This window comes from Anser cygnoides, chromosome 3 (assembly GCF_040182565.1).
Source record: "Anser cygnoides isolate HZ-2024a breed goose chromosome 3, Taihu_goose_T2T_genome, whole genome shotgun sequence".
Classification (NCBI taxonomy): domain Eukaryota; kingdom Metazoa; phylum Chordata; class Aves; order Anseriformes; family Anatidae; genus Anser; species Anser cygnoides.
The window spans coordinates 9,924,737-9,948,893 of record NC_089875.1 but is presented as its reverse complement, the minus strand read 5'-3'; the positions used below and the strand labels follow the sequence as shown (position 1 = coordinate 9,948,893).

At 36.7% G+C, this 24,157-nt stretch overlaps 1 protein-coding gene across 3 annotated transcripts in view; it reads right to left on the bottom strand.

The window, feature by feature from the left end:
• The window catches only part of PSME4 (proteasome activator subunit 4), a 77,377-nt gene that overhangs the window by 27,517 nt on the left and 25,703 nt on the right, over positions 1–24,157 (bottom strand). For all 3 annotated transcript variants that reach the window (XM_066995422.1, XM_066995421.1, XM_048078954.2), the window contains 17 exons: positions 21,663–21,707; positions 20,812–20,961; positions 19,268–19,331; positions 16,872–16,946; positions 15,882–16,004; positions 15,319–15,411; positions 14,160–14,425; positions 12,377–12,563; positions 11,768–11,857; positions 10,192–10,256; positions 9,945–10,095; positions 8,924–9,022; positions 8,537–8,606; positions 8,001–8,068; positions 7,237–7,452; positions 6,159–6,316; positions 4,688–4,783 (listed from right to left, as the gene is read on the bottom strand). In XM_066995422.1, coding sequence (XP_066851523.1) covers positions 4,688–4,783; positions 6,159–6,316; positions 7,237–7,452; positions 8,001–8,068; positions 8,537–8,606; positions 8,924–9,022; positions 9,945–10,095; positions 10,192–10,256; positions 11,768–11,857; positions 12,377–12,563; positions 14,160–14,425; positions 15,319–15,411; positions 15,882–16,004; positions 16,872–16,946; positions 19,268–19,331; positions 20,812–20,961; positions 21,663–21,707 — 2,016 coding nt within the window. The remainder of the gene's footprint in view (positions 1–4,687; positions 4,784–6,158; positions 6,317–7,236; positions 7,453–8,000; positions 8,069–8,536; positions 8,607–8,923; positions 9,023–9,944; positions 10,096–10,191; positions 10,257–11,767; positions 11,858–12,376; positions 12,564–14,159; positions 14,426–15,318; positions 15,412–15,881; positions 16,005–16,871; positions 16,947–19,267; positions 19,332–20,811; positions 20,962–21,662; positions 21,708–24,157) is intronic.

Below are 24,157 nucleotides of genomic sequence, written 5' to 3'. Positions count from 1 at the left end.
CAAAGTAACACTTAAAATAGTGGTATTCACAGTAACACATTTAAAATAGCGTGAGGTATTGTTTAAGTTAAACTACAGTGGGATTTTCAGAAGGATGTAAACGATTTAGGTAATTTATGTAAAAAAACACAGGAACTCTACTCCCAAACTTGGGCAAAAAAGGGGAGAAAACTACACACAGAATACACACAGGAAATACTTGGTCTCAGAAAAAGCTGGAGCATTGTGAAATCTAAACCATTTATGATCAGGTTCACTAAACACTGCTATCACTCTTTAAGCACTTCACAGCAGCTGTGGTCACGTGCATACTGACTGTACGTACACTTGCGGAGTGTATACTTTTGGGTACACAGAGTATATCCAAATCAAGTGTTGGTCATTCTAACAATGTGCTTTCAGTAACAAAAACAGTATTTTTCAGTTCAGAGACTAACAGCCATTGAAAGATTAAAAAAGAAAAACTAATGAATTGGCGTGAAAACATTAAGCTAGACCAACAGGAGATTCCAGAAGGCTCAAGCCAATGTACACACTTGTAGATACACAGAAGTTTTGCAATCTTTACTCTAACCAACATTTCATTGAGCAATGTAAATGAAGAAAACAAAGCATTTCTAATGTGAAGAAAAAAAACAAAAAGCTCTGTATGTTAACCATTCAAGAAACAAATCTATTTTCAACAAACACACACAAACCACTGAGATACAAAACAAAGGCTCTTCTTGACAAGGAGAAATATTAAAGAACGTTAACATTTTGAAATTATTGGATATTCTCAGTTGTTTGTCATTAGGGAACACAGAACCTGTAAGCCTCCACAGAAATAGAACAAACGACTTTCCACAGAAAACTTTTCAAGATGAAAAGTTTCTAGAAACGGACAGTGCAACAGACAGACATTTTCATAAAAGAATGCTGATCAATTGTGATACACCATCTACAATCAAACAAAAAGAATCACATCTTAACAGTACAACTTCAGGAGAATGGAATTCTTTCCACATATTACTGGAGAGGTCTTATATTTGCAACAGCTGTTTCTTGTTGTAGAAGCAACCTCAAAAGAATTAAGCAGCTAAAAATCACCAGTAGCAAATACTTATAATGTTAGTGGAAAGCAGTTTTGTGTATTCACAGCTGCAATTTGCTTTTTCTTAAGCAGAAGGACTTGAAGCTGGATTCAGTCCTTCTACCAAAACAGCAATCAAGCTTCTATGCTCAGCCCTCTCAGGGACTACCACGTTTATGTAATACTGTGAGTTAAAAGTCATCCATCAAACAAACAAAATGCCACACCACTGAAACAACAGAAAAAACTCAATCTGAAGTATGAGAATTTTATGCAACGACACAGGTTAATTACAACAAGCAATAACGAAGTGAGCATTTAGCTAGCTTGTGACAGCTGTAACATATGGACAATACATAATTTTCATCATCAGATTTCTGTATTAGTTAAGCTAAAAAAGTAATTCCTCAACCAGTTAAGTCATCTTGCTTCGTATCAGTTACTAATTTAACTGACAATCCTAATAATGATCTAATTAGATCAGTTAAAGTTCATGATCCTGCTTATAAACGTCAGCAATACAAGACTGAGACAACAAATATAGCAGCCAGATGCATTTTGACAAAACATACCTACCTACAAAAGGCAAAGGTATCAGTGTACGTTAGGAAAAAAAACTATTAAAATCAAATCTCCGTATTTGCTAAGGAAGCAGAATGCACACCTGATCAGGAAGAGCAGGGAGGAGAACCAAGCCTAACCCAAAAAGGCTGAGCTGGTAAGCAGGTCCCATGAGACATCACTGCTGCTGCAGCTTGTGGGGCAGGAGAGAGCAGCCCCCTTCTCCCTTATTCCTGCCACTGCCATCCTCTACCTGTCCCCTACCCAAGGCTGAGAACAGACTCCCCCCAAAACAGGGTCTGAAAGTACTTTGGCATCGGTTACTTGTCAAACAGGAAAACAGAAAATACATTCAAGGGAAAAAGCATTTTAGTAGTTGGAACAGCCTGCAGAGAGATACTAACTGACCCATCCCATCTAGTTCATCATCTTGCTACACACGAAGTCAAAATGTGCATTCCATCCCTGTACTTCTTCTGCTGAGGTTCAAACTCTCCCATCGATATGACTTTTCTTCCTTCAGTAAGTCAGCTGGAGGGTTAGAAGGAATGGATATACATCATCTGTCTTGCCTGGCAAGAATTTTCAGGTATCCTTAACCATCAGATATCAAGATGAAAGAAAATCTACCAGTTACACCTGTTCAGCTCTACTTTAAGGTCAGCATGAACAACAATGCTGCATTGCATCGCATGTCATCAGCTACAGGTCACTGGAGTTCAGAGGCACAGAGGTATTCTCACACGAAATCTCCCACACAAGATTGTTTCAAACATGAATTACTTTAAAAAAATAATTTGCATATGGCTTGGGTTGGAAAGGACTTTAAAGATCATCTAATTCAATACATCAAGCCATTTACCAATACCTGCATTCAAAATATTCCTATACTGCCACACGACAGCAAGTATCAGCACCACGGGTGTTAAGTGGTAACTGTGCCTGCAGAGCTCGCAAAGTAAGGCCACTCCTGGTAACTGACTTAGTCCCTGTCAATAAATGCCCTTCAGTTTCAAATCTCTGCTTTATGTGCATTTCCACTACATTCTCAAGCCAGTTCCCATTATAAATAACTGCTATCTTAACCAAAAAACATCACAGGAACTCACAATACAATTACAATTAAAATCAAACCTTTTCTATTCTAATAGCAAGTTCAGCAAAAGACACCTCCTATGTTCAAATAGGTATTATCATATGGACATATGGGATAGAAAACAGCATTCACAGGAATCTGTTTAATATTGCTTTTTAGTAGGAACATAATCAACTGTGCACAAGTCCACTTTTCTTTGCCCAGATTTCCTCCATTAAAAGAAATATGTTCCATTTGTGATAATTCAAATCATACAAATAATGACAACTGAAGCTTATTAAACAAAACTCATTTGATTTGAGTTGGCTAATTCCAGTGTCCTGTATAAAGTGACTATGAAGATAAATTGCCTTAATTACAGTGTTAAAAAGCTTTTACATAAAGATAAGAAGTTTGGATGCAAGACCTACCCAGAGTGGGCAGAAGCAGAAAGCCTGTCCAAAGAACAACTAATGGTGGATTCCGAAGCTCTGTGACATTTACTAGAATGAACTACTGCGTGTTAAAATGCAGATCATGCAAGAAAAGTAGGATTTTGATTTCTTTAGTCACAAATTGATTTCAGCATGCTCTCACGTAGATTGTATATATTTAATAAGGCAAAACAGATAACTAACTGCATGAAGCAAATCTTCCCTAAGCAATCAAATCATTCAGAAGTTTATTATAAGCTTATGTCCTAACCTGTACATTAAGGATTTACAGACCCTGCCCCAAAATACAAGAGATGATCCTAAGCAATCCACATCAAAAACAAAACCAGTGATAGTCTAAGGTTACAGCAGGATTCAGACTGAATCAAGAAGTGATGCTAACACTGGTCCCACATTTTCCCCAATATTGACCAGCCACATACTGCTGGTACAGGAACAGCCAACACCTACTGAAAGGTGTTCGAGTCCTTATTCTAGATGATATTCCTACAATCAGCCTGAATGCCCCACATTGCCTCTTTAACTAAAAGATGACTTCCCTACAATTCTTATATAGCCAGTGGTAATGGTTAAGCTCTCCAGCTTAACCAGCACTCTAAAAAGTACACACAGAAGAAACCTCTCACCCTGCACAAGGAGCTCACAGCACCTGAACTAATGCATTTGAGACTGGATCAATGCTCCTTGGTACTTCTAGCAGCCAGAACTTGGGGGGGGGGGGTAAGAAGTAAATTCAGAAACGAATTACCAATCACCAAATATAGACTTCTACCACAAGCCAAACCGTCTGTATTTCAAATGATGATATATAAATACAAGAATACTTAATCAAACTCACAGTTGCCTCTAACAATATTTCAACACACTTTCTCAAACAAGTTAACACTTAAGCAGCAATCTATTAAATAAGTCTGTTTTACAGCCAAACTACTGCAATGCAACAGAAAGTTCTTGTTATTTCCAAAATGCAAATTCACTTGAGCATTTTTGCTAGAGCTCTACTGTATACTAGCACCAGTAGCCAAGTGCTTTTGTGACACTATTCACATGGGATGAACACTCAAACAGGATTTATTTCCTATTTTAAGCTAAGAACACAGCTGAAAAGAAGTTTAGTTCAGAATGTTTATGTATTTGTTCAGAGTGATAAAAACCTGATTAAGATGACAGCATATTACAATTTGACGGCTTCCTTTGGAGGAGAGAAACGCACAAGCAAATCCTTAACTTCCATTTACTTCATATAAAATAGTATCAGCAACACAATGCTGTCACATACTTTTTAAAAACATTTGCATAGTCTTGCACAAAAAAAACCTAAAACTTATTTCACATTTTAAGTACTCCAGTTTCTGTAAGTAACATTTCAAATTTCTGCATCTTTATACTAGTATAGGTAGGTGTTCCTTAAAAAATAGTTACAAGAAACTGTTGGGTGATGATAGCAATAGAAAACAGAGGAAAAAAGCATGAAGTAATTTAATTGATAAAGATATTTGTGATATATAAATAAATTTTACTTACAGATGAGCTACCCTTTCTCCTTTTAGAGGAGGCAGAACATTCCCAGAACCAATCAAGCAGTTATGCACTATGGCAAGACACTGCTGCACATCATCTCTTAAACAAAGAAGAAAATGTGATTACTTTAACTGTTACCTTAAATGCTTGAAAATATACAAATGATAAACCATATTTTTTAAAAAAATATAAAAGCTGATTTTTTCTTTAGCTGTACCAGTTTCAAACACAAGAGGGTGAACTACAGAAAGCAAACTGTGCTTTTTTGCAATCTAATTTGATCACTGAACTCCAACACTCAACTTTGTTTTCTGAAAATCTTGTTTTGGAGATTTTAAATTCTGCAACAGTAAAGGAAACTTCAGCATAAAGAGATACACCAATTCCAAAACAGTCAGATTTACCCCAAATACTACAAATGAACAGTTTTATATACAAGGTGTCACAGAGAAAAGGAAGAAAGCAAAAGAAAAACACACAAATAAACTAAAGACCTAAATAGGAAACAGAGCCTTTCTTCTTTTAGTTGAAGCATATATTGTGATTGCAGTTTGGTGACATTGATTTATCGAGCATAGCCTTTTTCAAATATGAAGCAGTGTGGGGCCTTGGTAGTACAAAAATATTTACGAGTCTGATACACCCTGCTTCATGCAGGGCAGCACTTCACAACATGACATAGGATGTCTCATGTCACAAACATCCAATGATGTATAGTATTAAACTCTTACCCTTGAAACAAGAAAAAAATTCTTGAGATTTACTGCTTATAAACAGCTTTAACTATTTGATAATTGTAAAAGCTTCAGCACATACTACACTAGTGATTATCTTGTGCTTACAAAATTGTCCTATGAAGCCATGGTTTCATGTTAATGAAGTTTAACAAGATTGATTAAAGGTATTCTTGCTTCCATTCCCCTTTGTTCATGCCACTGACTCTGTGTTATCTCCTCGGTTACTACACTACCACTTTTTTGCAGAGACACATTGTCCCTGCAAATCCTTTAACTTGTAGTAAGGAAGGGAGTAGATTTCCAAGCCAAATCGGTTCTGTGGCCCATTTCATACCTTAGGAAAGACAAATGGTTGTACCAAAGTAACAAGATAGAGTCTAGAGGAAGATTCTTTTCCTGATGACTAACATTAAACAGAGCCATAACCTGTGGTATGCTGAACATAAGTTCCTGAACAGAAGAGTCTTTACACCAATATAAAGTATCCTCAGAATTTTTTATAGGAGTATTTCTGTTCAAAATAATCCGGTATCCATTTTATGAAATGCACTTCCAACCTAAATGCTCTTTGAAAGATAAAAATCTTGGAAAGATACTTGAAATAATCCCAGAAGACAGTGTAACATTATGCTGTTATGCTCCTTAACCTTTGTACCACCAGTACAATTGGCAATAACTATGCAAAACAGACACGAGTGGATAAATGCACCTTCTCCACATGACATATCACCACTAACCTGGACATTTCTAGTTTTCCAATTGCATAGAGTTCTAGTCTGGTGAGCTCAGGCTGTAGAAAAGTATCCAGCAAATAAAAAGCAAAGTTTATTTCCTCAGCTGAAGGTACATGCCACTGGATGTCCAAATTCCACAGGTCACCTGGTTTACCCCAGTCCTATATTAAATAAAGACATTTCCTATTAACCAAATTTTTAAGCAAATTTTCTTTAAAAAAAAGTGCTTAGTATTAATGAAAAACAAGAACTAGCTACTGCTGTAAAGCAGTTATCAGGACAATTCTGGAAAAAAAAAATACAATAAAACTGAATAGAAATTCAAAACCTAGTACATTGTCTGCATATATCTGGAACATAACACATACCTGAAAGGACTAAAAGGCAAAGGACTGTACTGGTCTAATTGAAATACAACTTTGTTATTCCTTTGGCTGGATACAAATCCAGAAAAATTCTTGTAAGTTCCTGGAAAGTACCATTATCTCCTTTTTTGCAACTATTTTGCAAAGATGTACTCATTTTTGCATGTACCCAGCATTATTTGTTGTATCTGATGACCACATTTATACAAAAAGAACTAAGGAAAGGCTATAGCTCTCATCCACAGAAGCAGATGAAAGATTAAGTTTGTCCCAGTGCAATAATGCTTCCTGTGACTGGATACTTAAGTTTGGAGTTAAGCAGGAGAATTTTGCTGTTCACTTAAACTTAACAGTTTACACCACTGCACTTCATTGACTAGGGTCTCAACCAAATGCATCATATATTACAGATTATGAAACATGAACATTCTTGCTTTGTATTATCATAATCATGCAATCATTGTAAAATGCACATCATAAAACTAATACATCATGCTATGTAACTACTCAAAACAGTCAGTATTCATTTTTTGCTATCAATACAATTAAATGGATATTTGCTATACATTTAAAAGCTTAAAGCATCTTTCAATTACACTTTCCGTTGCTGCTACCTATGTTCAGAAATCTCAGAATGAAAACAAATAATATTGTGTATGGTTGTTTTTTAAAAAGAAAGTCAAATCCTCTAATCCTAAGTAAATGAAAATCCTTGCCTTGATAGGAAAGTATTCAGAAAGAGGCTTGTCAAAGCCACCTGGCACACTGCAGTACTCTGTGGGGTAGATAAGTGTAGCAGAACGAAGAAGATGATGCAGTAGGTTACAAGACAGAATGTAACCCTGCTTACAGGTTAAATGTAGGGTTCGCTGCAGAATCTTCCCAAGCTGCTCCCTGTATGGTAGCAACTTCTTTCCATCCACTCGAGTGATCTAATTGGAAATACAAACATTTAAGGTAAACAGAATGGATTTTATTCTAGAGGACTAAAGAGAGGATTACACTGTGCAACTGATCCTGTACCAGCTTTCATTCTGTAAATCACACCAAATTCATATCAGAGTTTACACATGAACTACCACTTCTACCACTAGTGAATAGTGTAACACATAAGAACTGATATACATTCCCTCGATCTCATTCAAGATTTTCTAGCATTACTTGCATACACTGAGATACATTTCAAGAAATTTATCTTTACCAGAAGATACTTTTTCCTGTATTGATCCCTCTTCTTTCTCTCCACCTCAACAACTCCTTGTATTAAATGCTTTAATTTTATTCCACATACAGACCATACGTTTATTTTCTTCAAACAACATCCACTTATGTCCCATTTAAAGTTAGAGAAGAAAAAAAGTTATGCAACATAATTCATGCAACAATTAGTTTAACAGCAGAATTTATTAATTTCTTCTTTCAGGGTCATTAAATAAGATTTAATGACATACATGTATGAGGAGAATATTCTTTGCAATACCTCCGACAAAAGCTGAAGATTCCAAAGTAGCTCCTTATCTAATTCTTCGTCACGTAATACATCATCATCTAGAGGAACAAGTGATAAGCACTGCTGTAACTATACTGCAGTCAAGTTTTCCAAACAAATTACATCATAAACCAGATGCTTGCATCCAAGAAGTTTACTCCCAACCCTCCTATTGCAAAATTCCAACTCATTTCACCCGCAACCAAGTGAAATTTATTATAGTTAAATTAAAAACTTCAATACTTTGAGTAATTCAGGAATGTCTGGAAACACTCGGAACTGGCACGTTTTTTAAAGAACCGCGTTCTTGTAGCTTGAGAAATTTCTGCCTTGAAATTACACAAATAGCTGTTGCATTTAAAATTTTTCCTAAGAAATAATGAACAGAAATAATTTTCCATTAATATTTTTCATAAATTCATCTTAAGATGAATTTATCAGAAAACATGGAAAATTTCAGTATTACTTTCATGCTTAATGAAAGTCAAGTCAGAACAAAGCAAATATGAAAAATCTTATAAACTTACTGACTGTAAGATGAGTTATGACACTGCAGCAGTGCGGTACAAACAGCTTCAAGGATTCCTCAGGGCGACACTGGAAACAGCATCATAAATAGCCAGTTTAAAAAAAATGCAAGAATGAAATTCAGGGTACAAACAAAAAAAATCTTCTAATAAATGATCTTCAATATTAAATTTAACATAAATGTAATTAAGAAAACTACTTTGTCAATTAACCTCTTGAAATATTTCCTATATGCAACCACCTAATTTTATGATATTAGTAACCACCTGTATTTCTAAGACAAAGATTTTATTTAAGAGAGTAGTAGCATGAGCTTTTTGGCTTTGATTTGTCTTATTTTTTTTGTTTTAAATTAAAAATCAAGTGAAAACGGAGCATTCTCTCACTTTCACTGCAGCTCGACACATATCAGCAACCATACGACCAGCAACTCTTGTCTCAAATATATTTGAAATGGCGAAGTTGAAAACCTTCTCCAAGGCAACCTAAAATGAATAAAAAAGATGGAGATAAGGTGTTTGTTTGTTTGTTTTTAAAAAAGGGGCATGTTTATATTCTTTCCCCCAGGCCCTCCATAAGTTTAGAAGTGCACACACTGAGTGCTTTAACAGATAACATAGCAGGACATCCAGCCTTCAGCTGGAGAGGAAAACTACTTCTAAAATGTTCGCTTTGGGGAAAAAAGGTCAGATACATTGCATTGACCGATGAAAGCTTGGGAATGCTTCTGAGAAACTACAGAGAAAAACGGTTTTCCCTGAAAAAGCCACAAACTGATTAAAGGAAAACTCTACTATTTCACATGCGAAAGCGAAGTAAAGCTGAAACATTCCCTAGTTAACAAATAAATAAGGAATTAGCTATTTAAGTGGCCAGTATATTTTAAAGAGGCTCATTACCATCTTGCTTATTACCAATACCTTGTAAGGCAAGTTGAATTATACACAGTGAAGTTTGTTCATTATTATAATAATTACAGGCAATTGGGGAAAAAACACAAGCATTTAATAACAAAAAATTAACTTAAGATGTGTTAATGAGAAGATGCCAACCAAAATCGTACTTAAGTGTCCAATGCAAAGGTCAAAATGTACAAAGCAACGTATCCAAATACATGCTAAATGTAGTTTAGAACTAAATGGAATAAAGTGTTACCCCCACCTACAGGGAAAGAATCCATCCATGTAAAAACATGGATTCCTCTCCATCAAGTACTTAAGAGCTCTGTATTGATGCATATGAAACTGTAAATTTACATGAAGCCCTAAACTTTCCTCCCAGCTCCTTTCTTGCTAAAACATGGAAGTTCACAACAGGACAACGCAGGAAGGAAGAACTAGAACGTACCAGCAATTCACGACAAACTTAAGCCTTAAAGTTGGATGAAAAGCCCCATGTTTTACATACCTTAAATATATCTTTTGAACACTGAGTAAGGATTGTACTGAAAGTAGAAGAGAGACCTAATTCAACTAGACTCTCTAGATGAGTCATTTTCTCAGTTTCAGTCTCCTCTCTGGTTTGTTCTAGCGTGCTGCTCTCTATAAGTCCAAAACATCTACAAAAATACATTAAGCACAATTTTAGCAATCAGAACTAGGAAGTTGTATTAAAGTTTTCATGCCAAGCTTTCACCTATCCTTAGCTTACTTACCTATCCATAAACTGTAGTACAAAATCCTCAAATTCAGCAGTTGCAGAGCACAATTCTCTTTCTACCTACAATTTTCCAATGCAAAAGAAGCACAGAAGGTTAGCTCTTCTTCGAGACGCATAATATCAAGTGTATTTCATATACTAATTACTTCAAGAACACTTACAAATTTTAGGTGATACAGACCACACTACATTTCCCACCAAACAGAATTTGCACAGTCTCAAGTACATCACATGAAACAATTACTATGTTTTCTTTACACTGTCCTATCAAACTTTCTGGCCTTGATCTTTAGCCAAATAACCTCTCAGGCTGAAATCAGGGTCTGTCTCCATAGATACAACCTTTGGCCTTACTACTGATCTTCCTTTCCAGCAGGATGGCAGTGAGTGCCAGCTGTGGTGGCAGACTTGGCTCTGCTGACATATTTACATTACACATTCATCATACAAACTCCTCTGCTAGTTTTTAAGTGCTGCAGCCCCAAGTCAAGAAAATAAACCTAATTCCAGTGCTTTTGTGAGCAATCAAAATAGGCACCTATTAGCTGTTCTGAGAACTACAAGCATCTCCTAGCAGTGGACAAGATATTCTACATGGCAGTTCCAACTACCATGGAACACTGGTGCTGCCCCATTTATAGTGTATCAGATATAGTTTCACCATCTGCATTTGAACTGCTGGATCAAAAGCAGAAAAAAAACACTTGTCTAATGATGTTGTTATTTCTTAATCAGAAGAGATTAAGAAGCATCTGAAGTGAGAGCAACATCATCATACTCGGAAAAGAGAAGCATGACTGCAGGAACACTTTAAAGAGATGAAGGTATTTTGAAATAGTTTCCCAAACCAGGAAAACAGCCCTTAGAAGTACAAGAGTATGTTAGCTTTCTGAAAAGCAAATACAAACAGAATGGACATCCCATTATTTTTTACACTTATATTTTCAACAACAAATTCCTCCCAGTCTCCTAGACAACCAATTAGTTACCTTTTAACCTACTCTAAGCTGGACTAGTTTTGAATTAGAGATGACGTACATCTTATAACAATCCTGTAGTCACCTGCCTTCCCCCCCCTCACTTAATGGCTAAAGTTTTATAGTGATAAGAATTCTCAAAAACATAACGCTAACAAAGATGCTATTCTATTAGTCTCAGAAAAATTTAGTTGGCAAGTGACTTCTGGAGACCATCCTGTCCAACATCCTACTCAAAACAGGGCGAGCTCGGAGTCATTTTATACTGCACAGAGCCTTCCACAGCTGAGTTTTGACATAAAAATATGAAACGGTTTGAATTTAACACATCTCTACAACAATCTGTCACTAATAAGCAGTGCTAAGAATGTGTGTCCAACTCATATGCTGATGTCAGCTCCACATCACTGACTAGAAGCAAATGTTATTCACAAGCTTTAGTATTTTTGTGAAGGTATGTTAAACAGAACTGCAATACATGCAAAAAGACTGTAGCAAACACATTACAGTTCTGAAGACAAATTTACACTGCTAGAAAATAAGATAAAATCTACAGGTTATGGTTTTGTTTTTATAACTATGCAGTGCTCTTACCTCTGTGAGGTCATCCCTTTCTTGCAACACAGATGAACAATCTACTAAAGGCACCAAAGTAGAAAATGTTGCAATAAACTGGAATGTAATCTGTTGAGAGTTGCAAACAGCTCTTTAATAAATGCTACTGCATTCTACACATTAAAAAACTTTCCCAATTCAAATATGGCAGCTAAAGCAAATCATTACATTACAAAAAAATCCACCCCAAAACTTCAATAAGTACTTCTGATTTCAGATAGAAAACTGGATGCAGTTGGAGCTATACAAAAAACTATTTTCTGTAATAAAAATAAGTGCAAAACAACACTTATTTTGTGCTGAATTTTGAAGTTAAAAGAGACTGATGTTTAAATTGCTTGAACACTCAATGAAAATTCATTCCTGAAGGTGTGGGTTTCTGGGACCTAATTTAGCAAAAACCTACCGATAAATAACAAGTAATTCTATTTATTTTTAAAGGCAAGGAATATTTTCTACCAGTTCTGGAACATCTATTTTATCTTTAAAAAAAAAAACAACACGAGTTTTACTTGCTTTCATGAGAGCCTTCAGAGTGAACCAATTAGCTAACTATATTCTAAGAGGAGGTAAGACCTGTACACTCACCATGCATTTGCTGAAGTCATTTGGATCCACCCCAGGCAATGCTCTCATCAGCAGAGGTAGCATGTGTGTTGGCCCTTCACGAAACCACTTCCCCCCAGATACCAGACTACGAGCTACTCCAATTACACAGCTTAAAGTAGCGGTGAGCTGATGAGGTTCTGTCAATGTCTCAAGTGCAGGATATGTTCTACAAGGTTCAAGAACAATCGTATTAGGACCAATGCTGTTTATGAAGCTTTCAAAGAAAAATGAATCTTTATTTTCTACAGAAAGGGTACAAAATTTCTGCAAGAAAAAAAAAGCTTATCAATGGTTCAGAACTGTTTTTGGTAATCTTTTCTTCAATGAACTTAACATTGCTTTATTAGAAAGTGCTGCTTTCACAAATTCAGGATCAAGTAATTTGTTGGCAGTTGTGGCATGGAAATTAGTAATTCCATGGGCTCCTAGATTCAAAGCCGTGACTTTCTGCTTGTTTCAGCTTTTACGGACGAACTTATGGTGGATTAGCAACAAAAAGGCATTTCTTTTATCATTATATTATTAGCAGCACCTACATGAACTAATGCAAGCTATGTATCTGCAAGTGTAAAGTTCTTGTGGCAAGCATGAAAACTTCTCAACTGCCTTTGAACAGCGAAGAGATACATTGCTTAATGTTACTAAGTCCATTTTTTATTTTAAAACCTGTTAAGTTACTGGCATTTCTAAACCTCTGTTTTTCACACTAGGTACTTTTCAGCAAACTGTGTAACACTTCCTAGAGTTTCTACAGTCCAAACAAGAGTCAGTGCTACCCCTGCCCTACATCCAAGTACAAAGGACCTACATCTCTTCAACAAAATGAATTTGGAATTGTAGCCAAGGCAAACATACCAGTGATAGCTTTATCTACTGAGCAGAAGTTCAGTCTGCTCTCAAAACAGAAACAGTCGTCATACCTAATGCTGACGTCCACTGCTGTCCTTGTTAGAAATGTTATGCTTGAAATATTTTCATGCAAGAGCGGATTTATCAAGATGTTATAAACAGCTGAGTCAGTAAGGTATGGAACTCAGGAAGGGTTTTTCTCAAGACAAATTAATTTCTCCACTGGTTATACAACACAAGTTGTAAAGGACTGCTCAGGAAGCAGAACATGGACAGCGACTAGGAAGAAAGCTTTCTGGGGGCAGCACTGGGGGAAAGCACTGGGGGCAGGAAGGAGTTAGTTTTTTGGAATTTCAGGCACCAAGGAATTAGCAATAGTATAAACCAAGTATTTTATATGGACACATACTGCAGCGATTTGCTTATGAAGTCAAAAGCAACAACATTAATTTTAAACAATCTGTAACATGCATACTCTGACACAGAACAGAAGTACAAAGCACACTCACTACACAAACATGCAATACCACCATTTGTATTTGGCCCAAACAGAAAGCGGATGAGAAGGCACAACATGGCTCATGAATAAACAGTACAAAGTCGCTTTTTAAACCAATCCACCCCTTATCAAAGTGACAAAATGATAACCAAAACACAAACAACCTGAGGGCTACCCTATATTGCACAAGTTATTGACAGCTCCCAGAACTATACCATTAGCCAGGTGTTTCAAAAATAAACAAAAACAGAAAAAATAGTCTTCCCACACTCCCTCTCAGGTGATTGCCCAGTAGTACGTATTAGCCTTACTTTAGCAATTCCTCTCACTGCAAGCATTCATTTGCAGCAAGAAAATTGCTTGTCATCTGAGTGCTTTGAGTATTTGTTGTTAGGAAGGGAGGGGGGAACTTACTTCTCAAGTACAGGTGGAATTACTAACTCAGGACGCATCAGTGCAAGGTTCTGCAGAGCTTGAGCAGCCTCCAGACTTCCAGTTTTACTAAACATAGCTAGAAGAACAGGTTGAATAATGCATTCTACAAAGTCTGTAACATCCTGATCAGTAAGTTTATGACTATCAGGCACAGGAGTTAACCAGGTCGTTTTCTTGTAGCGCTCACGGTGCAGCCTTCTGACAACACCACTGGGTAACCTTTGAAGTAGTTTCATCAGTTTGTTCTGTTGAATATATGAGAAATGCTATTCAGTCATTTGGCAGTAGCAGAACCCGAGCTGCTAACTGTTCAACACACAATTAATAACAAATCAGTATTTTGAAGCTACCCAGCTACAATACATGAAAACTCAGAAGAGCTCTAAAATACAAGGTTCATAAAGTCATTAAACTTCAGTTCCCAAAGTATTAGAAATTACTCTGTGAACACTATGCCTTTTATTAAAAAAAAGTTATGAGAAATATGTTCAAAGTACACAGTCAAGAATCAAGATTATTTACCAGTAATTAGGGCATCTGAGAGCATTCTCTGGTCATTCACATGTAAGTGAATATCCTACTCTAGGACAAGACAGCTCCTTTGACACTGCTTAGACAAGTCCAGTCATTTTAATCTATATTTTCTACCAGCTATCACGGGAATATTCTTACATTCTCTAGCAGAAGACTACACCAGCAAAGGGCAGGCTTCATCAGACTAGATATGCAATAAAAATCCTTTTGGTTAATCAAAAACAGATTTTAGTAGCTTGGAAATCACAGAACAAGAATATGAAAGGGTATTCAGTTCTACCTACGTTACGCAAGTAACACTGATGCTGTATATCATGTTCACTTTTCTTAGTGATATGTGAATTAGACACCTAGTTTCGGATTTCTAAACCACTTAGAGATTAGATGTTTAAAAGAGATTCCCATTAGCTGTGGTCCTGATATCAGAATAGAAGTAAACTGCAACACAGTATGACGACTACTTGAAAATTTAAGCCTCAAACTATTATGCAACCAACATACAAGCTGGCTATTAGAAAACATAATGCCTCTGTCAACACATCTCATTTGACAATTTTGCTGATATTAAAGGCAAAGTTACTGTCTTGACATGCAAAAAACTCACCAGCCAGCGCCCATTATTTGAAGGATGGTAAAAAGAAGCAATGCTATTGAACAATCCGGACAAATGCTTCTGCACTAATTTACTTGGTCCACCCTGTGCAAAATAAAACAGAATTTTATTACACAGACCAAGATGAAATGAAAATATAACACACAGTAGTACAAGGCACAAGTGACTACTCACTCACCACAACCATATTTCAAAGCATCAAAATCACGTGTGTAACACCCACCCCCAACTCAGCACTAGGTAAGCAAGATCCATCCATTCTATAAAGGGGTGATTCAGTTAGTAGGTGGGTCTTAAGGGTGTGAGTCTGCAGTGACATTTGTAGCTGGCTCTTCATTTCCAGAATGGCACAGACAGCAGCTGTGAGATAAACCTTTCCTCCTCATTCCAAAACCAAGAGTGAAATAAGTTCTAAAACAAACCTTGGCCAAAAGGTAACCTAAAAACACACTTCTGCAGTGAACTAAACATAACACACATCCGTTTTACATGCATACTTGCTTAGAGGTTTGCATTAGTAGTTTTTGTTATAATTTACGAAAAAAGTTACTAACCATCATGGCTGTGATCCACATTACTGCATGTCCTACATCATAAGCATTTGTTAGGAATCTTGGAACAACAACTTGATTACTTCCCACTGGAAGATTTAAACTCCTCAAAATTCTGGTAAAAATCTGTAAATAAGAATTTTTAAAATTTTATACTATAAACCTGCCATAAAATAGTAACAGCTTAGAATGTTACTATAGCAAATTGCTCCTGCAGAGGTTGGTCCTATTTACCTGCTTAGAAAAAATATTTTCTGGGCAGAGAACTACACATATTAGGAGCGACAATTTCAACTCTCAGGACTGAGACTAGGACAGGACATTTTTACAGAAAGACATATTTTAATTCTTTGACTTTAGAAAAATTCAAAAGTCTAATATTCAAATTAGTAGCATTAGTGAACTAAAATTATACATTCACAGCCTGAAACCATTTCAAACAATTCATACCCTCTCTCTCTCACATTGCTGAAGAAAAGGCACATGCAGGACAAAATAAAGGGTTAAAGAACATCTGTTTTCCATCCATTTCCCTTACATGTTAGACAAAATAAAGAAAGCACTAGCACCTTTCTTCATTTTGTGTTTTCCATACCCCTCACAATATAACTGCTACGAACATCTTTAAAAATCCATAAGCTGCAAGATTCAAAGGTTATATACATAGCATTTATCAAATGAGTATTATTAAGGCTTATTTCCACAAAAACATGGTATTAATTATACATTCGGAGAGAACTTGTATAGTAAGGTACTTTGTTGCTTCAGTCTGGTTTTAAGTGAGGCACTAACAGTATTAACTTCCAATACTTTCTGTGACAAAAGGACAGTTCAAATTCTTGAAGTTCACATTAGGTCTTAAAATGAACATACCTCATTGGAAAAGCTGGGCCACTGCAGTACAAGACCCATCCAGGGAATATGTATTATCCTTTGCATACTAAGACTTATCTCAAAGTAAACAAAATAATTTACTAAAATGAAAAACATTACCTTTGGTACATACGGATCCCAGTCAATGTACCCTATGTTGTCAGTGGCCAAGCGAGCAAAAAGATTTACTAGATGCTGAAAACAGAGGTAAAAGAAGGAAACATTCATTAGAATATATTTATTATAAAAGATGCACAAACCCCTTCAACTTGCCTTACAGATGCAAGGTAAAAGCAACACATGGCATTACAACATTTGTAAAGGGAGATTTCAGTCTATCAGGAGTCACTGATGTTTCATAATGCATCTGCAGGCAATTCCTACTTTCAGGAGTCCAACTCATTTTTTAAGCCCTTACAAAGCAGAGAAAAAGAGGTAACTGAGATCTACCTTTCCTAAATGTTACATTTTTAAAAATAATCTACCTTTTTGTTTGACACAAGGAAATACCCACTGAAAGACCCCCTTCCCATGCACAAAGGCAACTGATTCTGTAGCTTCCCCTCAAACAGCAAATCCAATTCCCGCAAAAGCAAGCTGAGAAAAAGCTTGCAGCAAACAGAGGCTTAAATTGGATTGCACAGTCAGAACACATCTAATTATCTGCATCCAAGCCTGCTGAAATGAGCAAGCTTGCCCTGAAAAGGTGGACAAGACAGAAAAGGAAGTGAAGTAAAAGCTCTGGGGAAAAAATAAAATGTTGTGCCTTCTGAGCAAATTGTCAGAAGTCAGTGGAAGAGGGGAAAAATATCACACACAACTGCTTGCTTACGAAAAGAGTGTTGATGATTCTTTTCTTAGACCAATTGGCAGAAACAAGCCAAATAATGCTACTAAAAGTACAGGCTGTCATCTTACTGTCAAAGAGTAGACAGAATTGTACTTTTTTTGGATAGCTATCAGGAAGACATAGAAGTGTATACAGACAGCATAAAATAAAACTTTGGCAATCATCCTTGCCCAAATCTGGAAAATTGCCAATTGTTTCAACAAAGACTGCCTTTCTCCATTTGTGATGAAACACAACTCCAACTAGGAAAACTTACGCACCAGCCTTTTCACACAAAAATTGACAGAAACAGAATGGGCTACAAAGGCCACATTCAATGCTATTTTGGAAATTAGCTTTCTCCAAACACACACAAGTCCTCCTGGAGTATGCAGGCAGAGATTAGTCAAAAGAGCCAGATGGTCAATGAGCTTATGTTCACACTGAGTATGGAAAAATAAGCTGGTAATTTGCCAAGTTTCACCACAGGAAAGTCAAGGCACAGGTTAGCTGACACCAACAGCACCTAAGCTGCTGGTTGTATCATCTCAACAATGAGACTTTCTCTCGTTTCCCAAGTTTATATATGGTCATGAGATGCACACAGAAAGCCAGACATATACAGGGTAAATGATCTTGCTTGAAAGATACAGCACAATGGTAGTTTTGGCCAAGGGGAGTAGAGGTTCTTTACTGGATCTAAAATAAAGATGACAACTCACTGGAGTCCCTGCAAAGCTAAGGAAGAAACTAACCTGTGAAAGATTTCTTTGAAGTTTGATAACTGAAGATTAAAACAGACTCTTTAAAAGCACTTAATATTGGTATGGCAATTATACCAATTTTAGAGTCTGTCAGCCTGAATATGAAGCCTATTTGACTTTCTCCTTTTTTTTTTTTAAAGCATTTTTGCACCCTCACCACGAGTGTACGATTTGAAGCAGTAGTCAGGCACCTGTTTCGAGTGTGTCTTTGCTATACAAGCAGCGTATGGTTTATATGAAAGGATTCAGTCACCAGTGTAGCACAGAAATGGGATGCTACCTCCAGTGAAGCTATAGAAAACTGTGGGTAACAGAGACAAGAACAAGCAAGGAAGCTCAACACCACCTGGTGACCAAAAGACTTCAACACAAATTCAAGGCAGAGCTGTGAATAAAAGCTGTGAATTAGTGTGTTATGTATATGCCTACTTAGACTAAGTAATACAAGTGTACTGTCCAAAGATGCTGGAAAAAGCAAAGAGAGCATCCCATAACAGAAGAAACATCCATAGAGTGGCTGTACACACGAGCTATTGTTGAAAGAAATATCTAATTAAAAATTAGGGATTGCAAAGGATGTACTAAGTTTTAAGATGCAATTTTACAGAACTGTATATTACAAGAATCACAATAGCACCTTGCATCATCGTAAGCATTAACGGGCAGTCGAAAATGCCAGCATTCCCAAGACAAAGTAAAGCTGCCTGAGATGGCCATTAAACAAAGCTCACCAAACACTATTGTCATCTCATTTATTCAGTCGATAACTTCTTTCCAACAATCAAGAAATTACCAACTCTGCCTTGTTGTAGTAGTTAAAGCAGAAGGAAAAAAAATCCACTCTATCAACGTTTGACTTGATAGCACACTGTAGGAATTTTTAAATGTATCTCTTCTATTGAGGATAAATAATAAATACTTACCCCTTCCCACTGGGGAAGATTTTGAACTGACACCCAAAGGCCTATAAATTCATCAAACCAAAGCCTGCAAGAGAACATAATCAAAATAATTTCAGTGTTGTGAAAGCAACTCCTCCACTGGACATTTCCCTCTCACTTTGTCGGGTGGTCTCAGGAACTCACATGCCCCCCTACTCATTCAACACAAACAGTGATGAGACATGCCTGTATCTCTTCATCTCCCATAGCATCCTCCCATTCTTTTAGCTCTCCTCCTCTTATTCTTTTTTGATTCCCCCTTCCACACAACAATCTCACCAGGCATTTCCTTACCTACTTCAGCCTGACCATGTCAATATATATTGCCATCCCAGCACAGGTAAACTGGATGAAAACAAATCGCACTTCATTCCCTTCTAGCTTAAAATCTAAAATCTGTCCCTATTGACCGATGGTTATGACTTCCATTAGTTTCTATTCTGAATGCAGCTGAAGCAAAGGATACAAATCTTCCACACCAGTCCCTTGCTTACAGTCATGTCCCTAAACTATATTCACCTCCTCCTTTCAAGTTTTCACTAACCCTGTATCAAAAAATATACTTTAAACCTAACTAGCTTAAGTAATCTCTACAGGCACTAAATATCGTGGTTCATATTTCAAAAGCCACCTTAAAGAAGATCCAGACATCGTCTTATGCTGCAAATGTTTCTCTCCTTCATTCTCCAACTCATTTCCTATAACATCCTATGTTATCCCTATGACTATCTCACATTTCCACACCTTGATAGTGGATAAAAAATCTCTACCTCACATTCCCACGTTTGTAGTAACAGCTGTAACTTTAGCCTACATGAAGGATGCATGAGAAGCTACCCCAAAGGCCTGCAGGTACTTAAAAAGTATGTTACAGTTTACCATTTTAACTCACGTCACTATCCCTTCAAAATCAAAATGTACTGAATTCAATTTAGTTTGCTTTGTTGTAGATTGTCTGCTTTACTCTTAGAGAACAAACTCGGAAAACAAGCACTGGGTGTCCCCAGGTTACTTTTACAAAAGGAGAATGCTGACAGAATTTGTCTTGAACTCCTTCCAAAAATGCTGTTAAAAGCCACCATTCATTTTACTGGTGACCAGGCTGCAGACATTTGTGTCATCACTAATTTTATGCTCAAATAGAAACAGGAAGAACCGAGAAGATCCCAGTAAGTTTGATCTCTAACATGGAGAACAATTCTGAAAGCATTCCAAATAAGCACTGCTCCACCACAAAAGCTAAAACCTGAAATTTTTAATACTGAATTCAAGATTATTTACAGAACCTGTACTTTTGAAAATGAATAGCTATTCTGATGCATGTGGTTATTTCCATTCCTATTGTTTTCAAATACCAAATTCCATTACAACACGAATGCAAGATACATACACTTAAAGGAAACAACACACGATCTGATTTACTTGACTTGAATTCTGATTTACCTGACTTGAATGTTATCTTGTAAGAGATGAACACTGGTATTTGTAGCAGAACACTATACCAAGAGACATTCGGTTACACTTACCTGAAACCTTTATGGTGAAGTTCAGGAGGAAGGGTAGTAGGTAGAAAGAGTTCAAAGTAGGTAATAGCCTTTTGCATGGTAACATCAAACGGGCACATTAAAGGCCGCCATTCATCCAGCATCTCTGCAGTAGCATCTTCTGGAAAATATCTGAATGCAAGGCAACCATTGAACATATAGACAGCTTTAAAGTTAGAGTGTGCACATGTGAATTTTTTTATTATTATTTTATTTTAAACATTTATACCTATCTAGCCATTTGTCACAAATCTTACTTTTACTCTAAGCCCAGGTACCCAGGGACAATAGGTAGGTACTCCTCAACCCCACTTAAACTTCACAAAATACAATTTCAGATCAAGGATGACACAATGAAAGATTTAGAATTTCTTCTCTACAGCTCTGCAGTATCTTAAACTGCTAACAAAATGAATTAAACTGGTTCAGGCACACACATTGTCAGCACATATTACAGTACAAAAGATGGAAAGCAATGGTGGCCTTATCAAGTGATATCCTAGCTTAACTAGCTATTATTAATGGGTTTTCAACCAAGGCTATTAACAGAAAAAGATTATTCTAAGGCACTTACACATTACAACACTGAATATGCCCGTCACTGTTTTCCACTTTAAGCAACCTATGAACCTGATGCATTGATCAGCCTCAACCTCAGTAAAACAGAAAAGCCTCCACTCTCCACCCCAGACATCTTCAACCTGCAGCAAGAACAGCAGGTAAAGAATGGCTAATAGGGTTCCATACTTGTTTGCTTTTTAAAACACTGTTCTTTCCTCTCTAAAAAGTAATATTAAAGATACTGGCTCAAAAAAAACAACACAGTTACTCACGGTCTGCAGCTCTTCACAAGCGTTTTTAGAACACTTTCTACAGAACTGAAACAAGAAACGAGATATTAAGGATACTACATTACCAAATTTCTAGGACAGCATAAAATAAAGAACCATTTGCTGATTTTTCTCAAGAGTTTAAGATAATGTTGATGCAATTAGATGTCTTCAGTGAACATGCAGTAGCTAATCACCTTCGAGGCAGACCTAATCATACAGATAGAAACTGCTCCCCTAAACTCCTGGTTCTACTTCTCGTATACCACTCTAATATTCACTGCATATTAACTAAAGAGTGAAAAAATATTTCTTAGAAGCAATATCCTGCCTTTTGTCCATGAACAACCAGCGAAGCAAGCTATCTTCTTAAATAAATATTAAATCTTAAATATTTATAGGATAAAAGCAATAGACTTCAGAAAATTATTAGATTCTAAACACCATATCCAGCCTTTTCAACTTGTTTTTTTGTTGTTGTTTAGAGGTTCTAAGAAAGAAGTATCTGCAAATCAATAGTTATTTCATTACATTCCCCTTGCACTTAACAGCTCATTTTAAGCATTTCACTCATAGTAATAAAGCTTATTATAGAATTAGAGTCACTTAATTTGAGAAATCATTTTAACATGAATTGCCACAGGATGCCACCAAACCATTTGAAAAAAAGAATTCAGAATAGTCGCAAAGAACAAGGGAGGCAGGGGGAAGAAATCAATGGAACCGTAAAGGCTGCCAATTTTTAGGTTTGTTAAGTCCACTATTTACTACAAGACAGGCTCAAGACTAAATTCTGCTTTCACCGAAGATCATTCCCTGAACACAAGTTCTAGCAAAAGAATTTCTTACACAACATATTTTCTGTGCTCTTAATAGAAAAAAATGCATTCTTAAGGTCACCATCATAAACTAAGCTACAGAAATGCTATTCTGATCAGAATAAAGATGATTCAAATTTATCATCTTTAGACTCTCACCCAAGATCAGTTCAGATCAGTAATTTCAAGACACACAAATACAGAGCATGCACACACTCTTTCTCTAGTCCTACACAAATAAAACTCATCCCAAACAAGCAAGGTGAAACATAAAATAAACCACCATTTCTAGAGCATTTGGGGATGGGTGGGTGTCTGTGCGCAAAGAATCCCTCCAACACCTCAACATTCACTGCAAGCCAGCAAAAGCCCACCCAGCCCTCATAACACTACTTCAGTTCAAGCAGCACTCTAGAAGTTGCAAGATTCTGGACGTTTTATCCACCCGTGGCAAAGTAAATCTTTTATCTCTGCTAGAATGAAAACTGAGCTTACTGACAGCTTCTAAGATGCAAAGATGAACGGCCAACCATTCATTAAACAAAAATAAACTCCAGAAGAAGCTCATAAAGATTCTGGGTTAAAGAGAATACAGTCTTGAAAGAGTTAGGAAACAGGTTCCAAGAGTAGATAAAGCATGAACCAGCAACATTCCTGAAGAGCACTGAAGATCAACATGAAAATTGTTTCTGTGACAAAACAAATATTCCCATACTATCACATTCTACTGAAGCAGACTATTGCTGCGGAGAATCTGAAGGACAGAAGAATTTTGAGATACAAATACTAACGGCCAGAGATCAACAAGCCTTTCAAGGACGCAAATTTGAAGTCCAATCTTAGCATCTGTGAGTGAAAGAGAGCAAAAGAGGAAGACTGGAAGGGCTTTCCCCTCCTGATCACAAATTTAGAATGGAAGCTATAAAAAAAAACAGAAAACAATTTTGTATGTGAAGAAGCTTCCAACTAAGATGCAGTTAAACCACAGGCCAACTACAGAAGACATCTTGTAAGACCCCACTTTGATGACTACTAGCTAGAAAAGGACAAGACAACGTAGCTGTGAAGGATAAGACACTGCTGGTTGCTGTTTCCATTATCACTTTGAACCAACTCTCTCAAGGCTCGTAGCGGTGGTTAAGTGGCTTCTGTTCCCCTTCTGGTTAGGCTTTCTGCGTACCCATTGTTGCAGAATTGTTCAAAAATATCTGCATTTATCACACTAGCAAATTTCTGCACACAGCTGTACCACTGAACTTAGCCAAGGGTTAATAGAGCCCAACAGCAAACAGTTCCATACATAAACCACCCTGGATTGGATCCACAGCCCACTACAGTTTGTCCTCCTGTTCCTGCTCAACTATTTAACGCTGACCATTTGGAAAAGGCATTAAAACCTTTCTAAAACAAATATAACAAAGTAACTTATGCTGGTAGGTATACAATTATATTATCCTATTAATTACTGAAGCAGTTTATTTAATGATAAAGGAAAACTCCTCCTCCCTTTCAGTTTTCTTTGCTTTTAGTTCCTCCTTGTTACGTGAAGGATTATCACATTATTACACCTCATCAAACGGATACATTAAAAACAGCCAACACCACCATAACCCTAACACGACTCATCATTTTGACACCACACAACTGTTTTCCTCATTTAGGAAGGACATCACAATATTA